This window comes from Athalia rosae, chromosome 7 (genome assembly GCF_917208135.1).
Source record: "Athalia rosae chromosome 7, iyAthRosa1.1, whole genome shotgun sequence".
Classification (NCBI taxonomy): domain Eukaryota; kingdom Metazoa; phylum Arthropoda; class Insecta; order Hymenoptera; family Athaliidae; genus Athalia; species Athalia rosae.
In genome coordinates, this window is record NC_064032.1 from 142,986 (window position 1) to 159,545 (window position 16,560).

The following is a 16,560-nucleotide window of genomic DNA, read 5'->3' on the forward strand; positions in this document are numbered from 1 at the left end:
GATATCGCTTTAAATTTTGAGTCAATATTCTGAATCAATATTTCTTAAAAGTAGAATAATCTGCACGGTATTCGAAGGTCGTAATTGAGATAATGACGTAATTTGAAATAACAACAACATTAATAGTAACAATCACAATAACAAGAATATTAATAATGATGATGATGATGATGATGATGGTGATGATGATAATGAAGATGACGACGATGACGATATATGTTCGGCAATTTACATTATATCTATATTCGATCATCTTGCGCGAGACTTTCAACCTCATTTTTTAACATGTAAAAACCGCTTGAAAAATTAGAGATATGTTATAAGCCGGAAATATTTCATTTTTATAACGGTATTATAAAAAGATATAAAGTATTAGTATGAGTATGCATGGTTAATGAGAAAAAAAACAACGATTCCAACAACTGCGAATTGAAATTCTGGTCGTACAATAATTTTATTCATCATCAATAGTTTCAATCGAAAGACAGCAAAAAATAAACAAGGTAACACTATGTAACACCCTTTTTTTCTTCAATGTTTTATAGATACTTAAAATAACAATAACTTATTTTCGCAAATATAATATAGGTATAAGATATATGTATGTATGTATACATATGTGGGTAGAAACAGAGAATCCCAAACTTATTAGTGGCGAATATTTAGCAGAAAATATCAGAGAAATTGCTTAAAAAATGGAATGATAAAGAAATTAGATATTTTAATAACGTCTTGATAATATTTTTTTTATCAGGTTATCATTGTTATACTCAATTATGATAGAACCCTACTCTTCAGCCATGCCACATAATATGCACATATTAATAATATAATATAGCGTTACGTATTTATTCAGTTCTTTCCACTTCGTTATTTCTAGACAAAATTATTGGGTTGAGTACGCTGATAAAATCAAATTATTCATATGCGTAAGTACCGATTATAAAGAAGCTATCGAATATATCGTCAGCTATACGCATAATTTATCTCATTTCCATATCATTCATACAAGAATACTTCTTGACCAGAAAAACCAGCTACTAGTCGTTTTGGTATTGCAGTAATAATTATCATCAGTATTAACAATATTATTCTTATTACCTACTAAGTTGAGTACTTGTGATATTTTCCCCCCTGTAGTAGGAGCGGAAAAACGTAAATTTTTAGGATGATCAAGGTTAATGAAAAAAATATGTTACAGCGGTGTGCAGCACAAGTAAGTAATTGACGATAAAAAAATTGTATCTAGGACCTATTGATGTTATTATAACTATAGTGTTATGATAATTAATTTTTTTTTCTCTGTCTTAAACAATACACTTCAGATGAGAATTAGTTTGATAAATAATTGTCCTCGTGTTCTAAAGTTTATTCATATGTTTAATTTTTCAATGAAACAGCCTTCACTTATTTGTTTAAATATGTACAACGACATTCAGATCATAGAAAAAAAATCAACAACGCAAACAACAGAAGCAACTTGTTAAATATCATCATCGTCACCACCGCTATTAAAAATATTATTATTATTGTTCTTGTTATTGTTGTGGCGGTGGTGGTTGTTATGGTTTTTCTTGCTATTATTATATAATTATAAATAACTTCTGCTCTCCTTAATTTTGGTAAACCGATGTACTTAGGAATTAATGAATCTTATTATTATAGGGGTCAACGAATCAGAGGAAACGTTAGTCAAATATCACATGGAGAATAATTGGAACCTCTCGGAAATTTTATGTAATTCTACAACTAGGCTACCCTGTTTATTCTATTGAGGAATAAATACAGAAACAAGTAATATGGAATGCAAATGAATTTTATGCTTTGGGTAAAAACAGTGCGATTCAGACGTTAATGTCATTTATATATTTAAATAATTACTGTCAACTGCTGATAACTACACGATTAGAAACGAGGATTATTTATACATATACACGGGGTTATAACGGAAAAATATACGTACGACAAAACGTTTAATCACAATTAATCCAGTGGCGAGCGAATGGGAAGATACTCGTAGTGGGGATATGCATGTGCTTCGATATATCGATTCAAATATAAAATGAGAATTCATGGACGCAAGCGAGTGATGATGGAAGATATCCGAGCTCAGAAATTATATTTTTATGCTAGCAAATTTCTTTTCCGAATAAAACATTATCATTACTTGGCGTCAGGAAACTCTGTTGTCATCATTAAATAATTCGGTATTAATTTGAAGAACGTGAAAAAGAGTTTTCAGAGAATACATACGTTTAAATGTTGAATTATCAAATCTTAAATCTAGGATACTGCTAATTTTCGTTTTAACGTACAGTAGGCTAGGATTCTTAAAACCACAAAATGAGCGAAAAGTAAAATTATATCCAACCAATACTTGTTATCGTTCATTGCCAGCTCTGTGAGAACAGCTTTTGGTATTCGATAATGGCAGTATATTTCATGGTCGGGACAAGGTAGGTTTTCTCTGTTAAAACCATAAACAGACTGGACAAGACCTTCGAGAGAATAACGTAAATAGCTGAAGTAACTAATGTAGTAAAGGACTGCTGGCATATGATTGAAAAGAACTAAGAAACCAGCAAACGTCAGCATGGCTGCTGTCATCACAGCTCCTAAAAATGTACCGTTAATGGGATTTACTGTTGTTCCAAGTACTAAACCTAATCCTTCTGCAGTGAGAGTTGTAAGTATTGCAATCGCGACAAACATCAGGAATCTGTTCCAATCCAATGGCTGGCTGCTTAAAAAGTATGAAACAGAACAATAGACCACTGCAAATAACATCTGCACAGGTAAGTTGGCAACCAAATATGCAGCATAGAAGGTCCTGAGTTGATACCAATTATTGAATTGTTCTTTTCTAAGCATTGGTAGTTCAGAGGGGAAGCGAAGTACTGCGGGCATCATGCTAGTATAGCAGAGATAAACAGAAGACACTAGAAGGTAACCAACATTGCTGAGGGTTTTAGAACCATCTCCTCCGGCGTCTATGTACAGCAGGCCAAGAAGTACGCCCACCATAAAATGGAGGCCCAGTTTAAGATGAGTTACAGTCCAATCACGATACAACTGAATGAAAGAACGATTCAGGAGTACCCAAAATCTCGTGAATTCAGAAGGTGGATTTATGAGAACTGTTGCCTTGCCTTCGTCGCTGTAACGTCTTGTTATCTCAGGTACGTGGATATTCTTGATTGCAGGTGGGCCTCGCCAGTTTCCTTCGCGACATGCGGTGGCAAGCTGCTCATTGAAGTTTCCATATTCCTTGTTAACAACTTCGATTATGTAGTCAGCAGGGTTGTGATATTTGGGACAAGTCAAACCTACACTATTCAGGTAATCTACAGTGCTGCTCGCTGCACCCTGATAAACACAATGCCCCTCTGCAATGAGATAGATGTGATCAAACATTTCATAGATTGCTGCACTGGGCTGATGAATAGTGCAGATTATAGTTCTGCCTCCCCGGGCCAAAGACTTAAGCATCGACACACATTGGAGCGAAGAAGAAGAATCTAGCCCAGTAGTAGGTTCGTCTAAAAACATAACAGGGGGGTTATCCAAGAGTTCCAGGGCAATGCTTAGTCTCTTTTTCTGCCCTCCGCTGAGGCGGTCGCAACGAGTTTCCTTTGTTTTAGTAAGATCTAGGGTGTCCAATACATCATCGATCACCATCTGCTTCGCCTTCTTATTCAAGCTATTTCCAAGCTTCAGATCAGCTGCAATGTGCATTGCCTCATTAACTGTGAACAAAACATGGAGTTGATCATCCTGCTGGATGTAACAGGACTCTTTCTTGTACTCGTTCCATCCCTGCTTTCCATCAGCCCCGATGTAGCTTACTTTCCCACCTACGTTATTCTTCTTGAATCCAGTCAGAATATTCAACAGCGTAGACTTTCCTGCACCAGAGGGGCCCATTATTGCGGTCAATTCCCCGGATTTGAAGCTTCCTGTGAGGCCGTTGAGTATATTTTTTTTTACACCCCGAAATCCTCTTTTAGCTGAATAAGTTAAGCTCTCAAATTCAATGTCAATTGATTGAGCCTTGGGTAAGTTTAAGAACACCGCACGTTGATACATTTTGAAAGTTAAAATATGTTCAGTAGTCCAAAATATTATATATATGATAACAATCGGTCGGATAAGAACGTAAGTTTTATTTATTTAAAACAGTTGGGGTATCAAACCCATAATACGATAGAAAGTATTAGGTAAAACTTGGAGAACCGTTTTTTCCGATTGAACCTTTGTCACAATGGGTCAAAAGGTGATGGAATAATACGTTGAAGTAATGTGAATAACTGAATAATAAAATAATTCAGTGTGTCTGAAGCATGGAGCTTATATGACGGCTTACAAGATTTTCATTTCAACGCTGTTGAAGAGTCTATTGTAATCGAGTCTGTGGAACAAGAAGTGTACAACCTTGAAAACCAGTTCTGATACACTTTTCAATGTCAATTATTTCTATATGCTTCCACTATAGTACAGTGTATGAACTTTTAGTGTAAACCTAAAATCCACTAGTCAACTACCACTGATCCTATAGCCTTGTTCTAGCACGTCTACTCTGTGCCAGAGTTGTTTTCAAACTGAGAAATCTACTCATGACTTTAGACACCGAACATCATAATGACTGTCCCCTACCACCTTGATGCTCAAAGACACAACCAGAGACACGTTCAAAATTGTCCTTTCTCTATCTAAACTAACTTAAACCTGAGAAATTGAATATGTGTGTTTATATATACGTACATATACATATGTATATAGAGAAAGAAAGGCAATTGTGTGCGTCAGATTAATGTATTGACCATTTGTTCAGATTTTTACCTACATATGTATTTTCGTATTCGTGTTTGTTTATAATAGAGCGCTGTATAGATGTGTATGTGAAGAAATGCTTTTGCGGTGAATCTGCATATGGAGGAGACATGTATGAAGGCTCGACCTGTGTAGCTACAAGGTTTCTTGATGATCAAAATCCAACAGGAGAGCAGGAAACAGGCCGCATCTTGTGAAATAATACTTGGCGTTGTGGTCAAATTGAACTTCCAGATATTTTGGACATATAAAAATAGATTTAGACTTTCCCTAAAATTCCACTGTTCACAGGGTTCAGCATTATAATCCTCAATAATTATTGAAGCACTATATGTTTATACGAACATGTACAAAATGATGGTTCAATAGCAAGCAAGTTTGTTACCTAATTTTTGGTGAGATTCAATTAAACTGTTTGATGGCAGAAAGCCTGTCATCGAATGAACAGACTCCCTGCTATCACGACCTACTAAATTTGATTTGGCGGAAACATCAGCTCGCTATCAACATTTTAATCTAGGTTAAGTTTGAGGTTATCTACAATTATTATCACTGCATTGCACCAGGCTAGACTGCTATATTGCTGCTGCTATCTCGTGCTGCTGCTAAAGTCTAGCTGTTGCTGCGATGATAGTTTTACTATAGACAAAGTGCTTCACTCTCACTATGCATAAAGGGCTTCATTTTAATTTTTCCCCTGTCCTTTAAAACTGTCACGTATCTCTGAAGTGGGCAATCATTTCTACCGAAGCCACAAATACTCAACCATTACTTGTTGCTATCGATCGTGCTGTTTTTGTTTCTTTTCAACAGTGGAACGATAAAAAATAATTTTATGCAGCGCGGGAAGAACATCAAAGAAGAATGTTAATTTTTAAACATTTATTAAGATATTTATACCTAATTCGAAATCGAAACTGATCCAAATCTTGTCTCATATTCTAAATCCCAATACGACGTTGCTCCTTTATGCAGCTGGCATGATACGAATGTTTGCGTGTTCAGTTTAAATTAGATAATTTCTTCGAAACTGTGGTTTTGCATTCCGTAATGATTGATTGGAATGAGTGCGGTACACTGAGCTGTTGTACGTACGTTATTTATTGACTTGATTTTTTTTTGTTTTGTTTTTCTCCCCCACGTCCTGATGCACTAATATATTAATGTACAATAAAAATATGCCAATAGTCGTGTCCGTAAAAAAAAATATTTACATTATATGGGTATATTATCACAACAGATACATTATTTATTAGCTAATAAACCTGAAAACAATAACATAATTTATTGAACTATGCTTGCAGCCTTCATAGATGACCGCGCTAGTGCCGGTATAACCGGTATCGAACTATTAATTGATATTCGAAAAACAAAAAAATCGATCACTATCCGGTATGCTAATTTTGAAATCTGAATAGACGTATTGGAATTTTATTCAGTCTTATTTTTACTGACAAACCAGGTACCAAATTCTGTATAATCAGATCGATAATAATCAGATCGTAGTAATAATAATTTATTTTCTTCTCTTTTCTCTCAATTTTAGTATGATTTCATAATCTTTTTGAACATCTTTGCAGATCAATCAGTGGGCTCTAAGAGGCAATTCTACGTCTGGTAAACCTGATGATCATAAGAACTATATCTATATGTAAGAACTTCAATGATAGCAGATCGTGACTATTGCAATTAGCTGATCGTCATATGGACCGTATGATAGTCGCATTTTTTTTTTGATTTACTCACAACAGAGTTGGAGTACTTTTCATCAAGAAAGACGAAAAAAATATGCAGAAATAGAACCTCGATATTTAAGACAGTCGGTACTGGTAACGTATGTACTGCTAGCGTCAGGAAACTGATACAAACTCTAGAATAAATGAATTCTTGAGAAGAAAGAATTAAGTTTTCAATCTAAATTCGACGTCAGATATTCATAGATTTGTCATACTTGATGGATATTTTATCAATTGGTTTTGTTGATACTTAACTGTGATATAGGCAGGTATAGCATGTATACAGTGTACTAAATAATTAATCAATTCTGGATATGTTGTATAATTATAAGTATATGATAATGGCTATGAACGTCTACAAAAAATTTAAATTTCCTGAAATCCGAAAAAAAATCAAAAGACATCACGCGCGTTAATTACAAATTCAGTATTCCCAATCGCTCTTAAATCGCAGGAACTAAAAACGTAGCTAGATGATAATAATGATGATGATGATGCTGACGATGAACTTTCGTGGTGGATTTACCAGGAACGACTTGGTGCTCATATTAAAATATTCTCCGCATACATACACATGTGCGAATCATACTTTGTGAAGTAAATTTAACATATCCGAAAAGGTGTTTTGACAATGAGTATACATGACAACAAATTCTCCTAGACTCCGTACTTATATTATTGAGGGTATGTATGGCTTAATTTGGTTTGTTACAGAAATCCTGAGATTTCCACAAGTTACACATAATTATATTTACCAATATCTGGAGACTATTATGAAGAAAATATCGAGCCATATTATTGGAATCAGCTCCTGGAAGTCCAGAATTGAAATTCGATTATTTTGTCAAGGCCTTGAACCCGACTAACCGTCCATTACGGAGAATACCATGATCATTCGGCATTTCCAACCGATTCGATTTTACCTTTCAATAATCAAAATCGGTAAATCTTTAAATAAGTTGGTAATAAGAGAAATTCAGCGAAATAACGAGCTGCATGTACCACATTTCCGGCTCTTGCTGTGTTATATGATCATCGCATGCAAATAATACTAGAGGAAATATCAGTTAATATTATAAACTTTTCAAATAATAATTATACCGAATAATAATAGTAATTAATTACGAGGTACTAATGAATATGAAATTTTGCAGGATGAAAATTATTAGACGCCCAAATGGTTAATAGGACTAACAAAAAAAGGAGCTTGTCGTAAAACCAGACGTCTGATCTTCAGGTCAAGGTTACATTTGAAACACCGAGTAAAAATGGTAAAAGATTTTAAAAACAGAACACTCTTGCGATTAGCTGCTGTTAGAATAGTACGGTAATTTTTTAACGAGGTTCAACAACTGTTCAAAACGTTTAAGCCACGTGTACGCGTATGCAAAGATTTATTTTATTCTCGTTCTATATTTTTGCATTCATTTCTATAATTTGAATTTTTTCTTAATCGTTCAGCTCCAACAGTTGTTCATAATTGCGAAAGTCGAATTGCAATATAATATATAATCTACCCATTTTTCAAGGTCGCAAATCACGCGTTTAGATGTAATGCAGTACGTCTGAGAGCTCGTTATTGCTGGAAAACGAAACGTACAGAAGTATTAACTGTACAAGGTAAAACAACAGTAGTACTATTACTGCATATTTTAGTGTACGAATAGATAATATTAGGAATTAGATAATGGCCACGTTGCATGTGTGACGCGCGTTTCACAATTTATAGTATCCTATGTACGTGTTTATTCCAATATTGCCGCGTCACTATCATGAATGATCGCTCGAAGTATAATTAATTTCCCCAACTATTTTATGTACATTTTTGTAATATTCACACTGATTCGACTGTGTCGATCGAATGGACTTGTCATATAATTGCGCATCCGGCATGTTGTATTTACTAAAATATTTTTCTGCAAACCAAAACGACTAAAATATTTGCTTCCATACGATTCAAGAAATACCGGTTTTCGAAAAGAGTGTATTATACCTATACATACACCGTAACCCTGAATTTATATTCGTTTGCTAGCCGAACAAGGTGCCAAGAAACTGCGGTCACGAAATCGGCCCTCAATAAACTCACTATATTCCATAGGATGATGAATTATAAGTATTTCGTTTCGTTTATTTTATAGCAATTTTGGTGCATCCGATCGACAAAAGCGATTCAACTGTAACCTTTGATTTATTGCTTTTTCTCGTAAATGTATTTAATTTTGATTTGTCAATTTTCCGCGTATAACTGAAATTTATCATTGTTTTTAAGTGTGAAGCTTGTACTCGAACCGGTTATTTTAACGATACTAATTGTGAGTTATTAAACCTAACCGTTCGCTGGCAACTATACATAGATATTATGTTGTATGCGTTGTAAAAAGTTAAACTCTGCATCGACATACACTTCGTGAAGTGTGTTATAACTGAAGTATTGATGCAATTACCGTCTCTTGCATACCAAGAGGGGAATTGTTAATCGCTCTTACGGTATTGATCGGTAATAGATATTGATATTCCTCTACACTGCACTTGATGCATAGAACGAATTGTCGTATGCTATGTTTCCATTATTTTACATACAGCAGGAAACTGTATACGTAATATGGGTGGTGTAATGTTGCTCACCCCACTCATCGGTATATCGTGCAATGTTTTCTTTTTTACTTTTCTTTGCGGTATGTGCTCCCTTTTATGAATTCATCATCGTCGTTTTATCCGCGTATCGACACACTGGAATTCAAACGATCACGTAATATTAATTGGTATAACAATAATCAGGGCCAGACAGAATTAAAGTAAATACAATAACTTATACACACCTATCTAGAGAATAGCAAAACGAATCGGTAAAGGTACACGTTCTCATTTTTTACACCATGTTTTATATTTTTAGGTCGTCGAAGATTATATGCAATTACGGTGTACTTTAATCGGTGTCCATAAAGGACCAATGAAAATTATCGATGACGCAACCACTACGAATGGCATCAACGTGAAAAATATCTGCCGACGATATTTTCCGGCCATGAAAGGAAACGTGGATGACGTATGGAAGAAGAATCAACGGTTTTATTGCTGGAAAAATAGGTATATTTGTGGTATCAATTAGTAAAGCGTAGTTTTATCGAATCATTCTTTTTCAAACATCATTCTTATTATCATTGTCATTGCCATGATCCTTGTCATAACAATAATATTTACGCCGCACTGTGCGTCATGTAATAGGTATTCAACCCGCACTACATTGTGTGCGTATTATCGTAGTATATCGAACAATGCTATTATCGATCAACGCGTAGTGTGATTTAAGTAGATATGATTCTGATAATGCAGATGTAGCTGTAGATGGATGGGTTCGTATTTACATAGGTATACGTATGAACACCAATTACCGCCAAGTTAATGATTATGAACCATGAAGATACACATGTTAACATTCGTTTTCGTTTTTCCAGAAACTGCAGCACAGCATCATAGTTCACGTATAGACATATGGACGTCGGTACATACAATCATGTACATTCATACAATATATCTATCATTTGTAACAATTCTACTTCATGTTTGCTGCCTCATGAATTCCTCTCCGTGACGTATTTATCTGTTATCATAATTACGGAATAATTCCATTGTATTGTCAGAAACGTGAAGTCAGTTCCTGAATTGCGGAAAATTACATCTGTATCGAATGATCAGTCTACAGTTACAAACTTGTTACATTACATTCGGACTACAAGCCAAAAGTGGCTGTAATCGACAATTCAATGAGCAATTCGACTGAATTTTAGATCTTGCGCTAAAATCAAATTCAAATGATTAAAAATGGTGTTCCAGCTGTTCGAGATTCGATACTATTTGGAATCGCGTATCGCTTGGCATTTTTCCCATGAACTGTCATCACGTTGTTCGGCATGAAATTTCATCGTCTGAAAGCCGTGATTCATAAAAGATTGACTGATATTTTTCAAGTTATAATAACAAACGTATTGTTTATATCGACATGAAAATTCAATTGAATTACCAAATACCATCACAGCAAGAAGTAGCGGTAATATTTCTTATCAGATTATATTCCATCTATGTTGTGACTTGTGGGTGTAGCGTTTTAACTGTTTTTGGTTCAGATTGTAACTAGTTTTATCTATGCACCGTAAAATTATGATCGGTCCATAGAGCTTATGATCGGTCCGTGACGTGAACAGCTTTTAAAACAATGGCAAAAATATACAAATACAACAATTATTGTTAGCAAACCATTTTGATAAGTTACAATAATTTAATAGCTTGTGTCAAGTGTTTCGTTGGGTTTCATGCTCGAATTTAAGCCGTTCTGGTAGACTGAGAAGGAATAAGATAATAATGAAAACATAGAAAATAAGCTGTGACACCTAATAACCCGGGGCAATATTTGGCCTGCGAAATTTCTCAAGTCAAAAAGTGGAGAAGATCAAAACACGCGATTATTATCAAGAACCTAACCTCAAGACGGATTACCTGTTCATATGCAACGGATCAACAGTTCATAGTCGATTTTTTGAAAAAGTGAAACATGTCCCATCACTGCGATCATCGGTGCGACGATCCTCTCAACGATGAATTCGTCGGGGATGAGTGTGAGAAAAATCTCCTAGCCAATAACGAGTCAAGTTGCACTAGATGCAGAAAGTTATCAACATCAAGTAGCATTTTGAGCTACGAAAGTAAACTCAAAACATGGACGGAAGATATTAACAGTACGGCTGAAATTGAGGAGTTCAGTGCAAATGTAGTTATACCTAGCATCATGTTTCCACAAACCAGATTGTCCCTAAATTCTGGCGATAACACCGAGGCTCCTTTGTTGGTGAGAAATCTTTTATTAGTTTTTTTTTTAATTCAATACTTTATTCAATCCGTTAATAAAAATTACAGGATCGTTATACTAATATTCCGCTTCAAAACGGTCATGTTCACAACGTTCAGGAACACTGCCATTCGAAGCCATTTCGGAGACATTCTAGTCCATGGCGTCAATTACTCGCCGCATCTCTCATGTGCCTCATATTCATGGTAAACAATAACTGAATTCATGATAATAACATATCATAATAGTCCTCATTCAATTAACTAGGAGCAATCATTTTATTGCAGTTAGCAGAAATAGTTGGGGGTCATTTAGCAGGAAGTTTGGCAGTAATGACGGATGCTGCGCATCTGTTGTCAGACTTTGTTGGATTTTTAGTCAGTATGTTTTCCATTTGGATCGGACAACGAGCTCCGACGAAAAGACTGTCATTCGGGTTCTACAGAGCTGGTTAATCCCTATTCATATAATAAATATACCTAACAATGATCTACAGAGATTCAGCACTTGGCTGAATAAACATTCTTGTTGCTTTCAGAAATTTTGGGAGCGCTGCTCAGCGTTGCTATAATATGGGTACTCACTGGAATATTCATATATATTTCCGTCTTACGCTTGTTGCAAAATGATTTCGAAATAAATGCAGATACTATGATGCTAGTTGCAGGAATAGGCATCATTATCAATATCATGTAAGGGAGTTAGTAGAAAATCGAAGTATGAATGCAAGTTCTGCCATTTTCGGAGTGCTAAAAACTTTGCATTATATTACAGAATGGGACTAACTCTACATGGGATTTGCTTGAAAGTTTCCCATGGCCATAGTCATAAAGGCCTACAATCCAATCGTTCGCATAGTCACAATTATAACCAGAAAGATGTTCCAGGAAATATAAATGTGCGAGCTGCAGTAATACACGTGGTTGGAGATCTTATTCAAAGCATAGGAGTTTTTGTGGCTGCAATTGTAATTAAAAATTACGTAAGTCAGTCGATTTTACAGTTTTGTGGGCGAGCACACGGTTTCATTAAAATGTTGATAAATTCTGAAATTCTTCCCTTCATTACAGCCGAGTGCAAAACTAGCTGATCCAATTTGTACATGCGTATTTTCACTGATCGTACTATTTACAACAGTGCCTGTATTACGAGATAGTATAAATGTACTGATGGAAGGATTTCCCCATCATTTCGAATATACGGACATTTTGAAAGCATTCTGTAATATAGAAGGTGTACAGACTGCTCATAATCTTCACATCTGGTCGCTGACGCTCGACAAATACGCGCTCGCTGTTCATCTGGCAATTAGTAAGTAGTGAAAAAATCCGAATGAATATTCTCTCTTTTTGGCTTCCATGATATTTTTGATAGTTTGATTGTTTCTGAATTGTAGATAACACTGCGGATTCTGACGTGGTGTTGAAAAGTGCGCTCAAATATATTAGGAGAGAATTAGAGATTGAAATAGCAACTGTTCAAGTTGAGAGATACCTTTTCCCTACCATGGAGAACTGTGTTCAATGTAGACCACTACCAAACTGACAAAAGGTTACATATTTGTAGTAACATCTGAGCCAGAATTTTATGTGACATCGGAAACAAAGTCTAGGCATATCGAACAACGTTGATACAGCGATAAAGCATCGGTGCGGTAGAAAATATCTAACAATAAAGGGAAAAAGATGCGATTGAAAAGCATCATTAGATATAGTGGTAGTAATTTTGTACTTATGAGATTTATCGATGATTTTTAATTATTGATGCATAACCAAAACTATGTGATCAGGTGAGATGCTTAAACATCACAGTTTGTCGTACTGGTGTCTGAATATTGGTGGAAGGAAAAGAAAAATATCGTATTGTAAAATCGATGAAAAGTCCATTACTGAAGATGGACTGTGAATTTAAGAAATTTCTATAACGGATAATCGATATTCTTCCGAGCATGAGCGAAACATTTGTTTTTTCAAATATGAGATGGAAAGTAGATTACGAGACTGGTGATTATTTGAAGGGTATTACAAAAAAAATCTTACTACCTCGGGTTACTGAAGCTGATTGTTTATCTTTGTGGGAATGAAGAGAAAAAAGTCCGAACAAATATTCGTTTTCTAATAATTTGCGAGTGATTGCGATATCTAACTTATTTTTCAACTTGTCTTGTTCGGTTTTTTTTTTTAAGTGAGCCAATAATTTGAAAAAAAAAAAATGCCCAAGATATAAAATTTTCTATTAGAAAGTGCCGATATTAAAAACATGAAAGAAAAGAAGAATACAGAATGTTCGCGTACAATAATCAATACTGATAACGTTGTTATTTCTAAAATTACTGTAGGACGTATGAATAAGTATATTCCTGTTTAAAGTATTTCACAAAACAAATGAGAATGCGAATTGTGGATACATGTTTATTCCATCTTGTGTATCTTTTTTGCTCGCACAAATTGTTAAGAGTTTATACCGTGTTACGAACATGTAGAATTATATTTTCATTCGAATAAAAAATAGGCACCAACAGAACAGTCTGTAGAAGACAAAATTGATTGTAGAACTCAGAAAAGTCGTATGAAAATTTTATTTATGTAGCTGTAAAAAATAATATCAGTACCTGTACCAATTAAATGTTGACAATTAATGCATATCGGATGATTAAATTTTTAGCTAAGTCTTGGACAATGTAAGAAAATGATTTCTTTTTCACGAGACCTTTAGAATATCTCATCAATTTTAATACCCTGATTATAATTGAACACAGTCTTATATTGTCTCTGTACAGAAGTGCCTTCCGTTTCTTGCAGTAAGTCTGTGTATTTTATCCACATAGTACATCAATACGCACAAAAGTTGTGCAGTCATTAGAAAATTAGTGAAAATTAATACAGTCCTTTGAATTAAACCGCCCAGCTAGGGAATGGGCTGAAGAAATATTTAGATTTCAATTATTTCAGAAGGTCTCGCCTGTGCCATTGTAGAATTTTTCATGGTTAAGTATTTAGAGTAAATCAATATATTAAAAAGTCTCATCATTTTGAGAGAAAAATTTGTACAGAGACCTAGCAGCTATTGTGTTCAAGATACATGAGATTATAACTGTTTCACGATTGTCCTGTATGAGCATGTAACTAGTTTAATGTATGTTGCCACAGGTTTATTGTATGTGGCAACATTGTTGCCACAGGTTGCTTCTATAAAAATCCATCGAACTTTTCTTTAAATAAAATAGATTTACCGTAGGTAATATTTTATTATGCCTTATAACTTGATGGCTTTGTCATACTTTTGTAAAAATCGATTTTCAACCTATCCATACATCTGTTGTAGTCCAAGATCAGATCAGACCCTGACAGCACCAGTGATGGCTGAGCGATACATTTATATTTACTTACAGTCTCAGGCTCAGAAATCCCATTGACAAGTTTCAAGATCCAAGTCCACCAATTGTTCAGTCGAAATAGCAACGAGATAATCTCCTGAAATGAAAATTTGATCATCGAGTTAAGTGGCGCAGCAATCATTAATGATTTTCTTGCTTGACGATAAATATTAACGATTAATTTCTCACCTGCCGAGTGAATGTGTTTTTCACTAATTGGAACTACGCAGCGCAAAATTTCGTTCAATGTTTCATCATGTTTCCTGCACTGTTTAAAAAAAGGATGCGCGGAGAGCTGATTCATTGTCGGACGATCGGAGGGATTTTTTTGCAAACATAATTCTGTTATAGCATGGAATGGTTCGGAGAATTTTCTATTAGACATATTATGGAGCCGAGCCCTAGCTGTGTCCAAGCTACCGCTACTCGCACTGCGATCTCCGGTAATCTTATCGCAGACCAATTTAGTTTCACCTGAAGTGTAGGTAAAACAAGACTATTAACGTACAAAAAAAACAGGCCCTCATTCAGTTGTGAAGGTATAACTTTTTACCATTTTCCGCAGGATCTTCAATATCCATTGTATTTGCAGGAAACGTTGAGCGGTCAAGGATATGCGGTGCACTTCCTCGAACCTTTTCTGTTAACATCAAGGTAGCCGATGTATCGCAGAAAGGTACAACCCCATTGGCCAACTCACAAATTGTCATTCCTAAGCTGTAAGTATCGGATTTCTCATTGTATCCATGGAGATCCTGCAAAATGCAAATGACATTGAATTTTCTATCGATCATGATCCAAATAATAATGCCAAGGGTTACTGTAGCAAACCTGTTGAAGTAACTCGGGGCTAAGCCATTTCAGATTATTTGCTGTTGACTTTGGAAAAGAATGTATAGTCTTCTGCCATTTACCATGGCTCACAATTTCACAGGCATATCTCATGCCAGATAAACAGGCTTGTCCAGATGTGGAGATGAGTATGTGGCTGGCTTTAATTGCCCTGCAAACCAGGATTGCTTTGAATAGAACTCAAAGACAATGATTCGGTTATTGAAATAGGAATCAACCTGTGGATGAATCCTCTCTTGTGAATGTAATCGAGTCCTTGAAGTGTATCTCTCAGAATATAAGCGATAGCAATTTCAGGTAAACCTTCTTGGAAATATTCATTAATTAAGTCATTGCAGGACCCATATCCCATCAGTGGAGATACAACACAGATGTTATGACCAGATACAAAAGTAGCAAGATAAGGAAGAATATTTGGATGCTGAAGTTGTCTGGTCATTAATATCTCCTGTTCTACAAGATCGTATTCTTCGTGCGTCCGATTGTCCATGTTAAATTTTTTTATCACAACAAATGTGTTCTTTGGTTTGTATCGAGCAAGGTGAACGCTACCTGCTCCGTTACAGCATGTACCCAGGACAGCGCTTCCTTCGTAGTACTCTGAATCTGAGTCGTACATAATGTTGAAATGATGAAAGTAGAATTTCAGTTATTTTTGTCCTGCTCAGATATCAGCTAAATAAATGGGGAAATATTTATGAAGTCTGCCGAAATTTATTACATAACCACTTAATGACTTTTGAATAAATTCAAATATTAGATTTCAAATTAATATTAGTGTAATATCACATTGACAAATTGTCTTATTTGTTCAAAAATTTTCCAAACGAATTGAGTGTTGATCATTCAAACATGATATAGAAAGAAATCAAATGTCAAATAAATGACGTTACGCGAATAAAACAGACAATTCTTTACGT

The 16,560-nt window shown here is 35.1% G+C and overlaps 3 protein-coding genes and 1 long non-coding RNA gene across 9 annotated transcripts in view; 1 reads left to right on the top strand and 3 right to left on the bottom strand.

The window, feature by feature from the left end:
* LOC125501634 overlaps positions 1-16,560 on the bottom strand; it is a 64,300-nt gene that overhangs the window by 6,317 nt on the left and 41,423 nt on the right. The window lies entirely within an intron of this gene.
* Positions 436-4,098, bottom strand: LOC105687916 (ATP-binding cassette sub-family G member 1). The gene has a single exon (XM_012403888.4). It carries the CDS (start codon positions 4,084-4,086, stop codon positions 2,284-2,286), a length of 1,803 nt encoding a protein of 600 aa, XP_012259311.1. The 5' UTR covers positions 4,087-4,098; the 3' UTR covers positions 436-2,283.
* On the top strand, positions 7,367-14,648 carry LOC105687917 (zinc transporter 2-like). 3 transcript variants are annotated; one of them, XM_048657894.1, is made up of 10 exons: positions 7,367-7,508; positions 7,721-7,837; positions 8,096-8,186; positions 9,463-11,412; positions 11,481-11,618; positions 11,700-11,862; positions 11,951-12,104; positions 12,187-12,394; positions 12,483-12,723; positions 12,809-14,648. In XM_048657894.1, the coding sequence occupies exons 4-10, from the start codon at positions 11,119-11,121 to the stop codon at positions 12,955-12,957; spliced, it is 1,347 nt and encodes a 448-aa protein (XP_048513851.1). In that variant the 5' UTR covers positions 7,367-7,508; positions 7,721-7,837; positions 8,096-8,186; positions 9,463-11,118; the 3' UTR covers positions 12,958-14,648. The 3 variants fall into 3 exon arrangements, with proteins under 3 accessions (XP_048513851.1, XP_048513852.1, XP_048513853.1); XM_048657895.1 differs by lacking the exons at positions 7,367-7,508; positions 7,721-7,837; positions 8,096-8,186 and adding an exon at positions 9,112-9,364; XM_048657896.1 differs by lacking the exons at positions 7,367-7,508; positions 7,721-7,837; positions 8,096-8,186 and adding an exon at positions 9,112-9,318.
* On the bottom strand, positions 13,977-16,559 carry LOC105687919 (STE20-related kinase adapter protein alpha). The gene is made up of 5 exons (XM_012403898.3): positions 15,859-16,559; positions 15,620-15,791; positions 15,342-15,543; positions 14,978-15,262; positions 13,977-14,885 (listed from the first exon to the last, which is right to left on the bottom strand). The coding sequence occupies exons 1-5, from the start codon at positions 16,257-16,259 to the stop codon at positions 14,812-14,814; spliced, it is 1,134 nt and encodes a 377-aa protein (XP_012259321.2). The 5' UTR covers positions 16,260-16,559; the 3' UTR covers positions 13,977-14,811.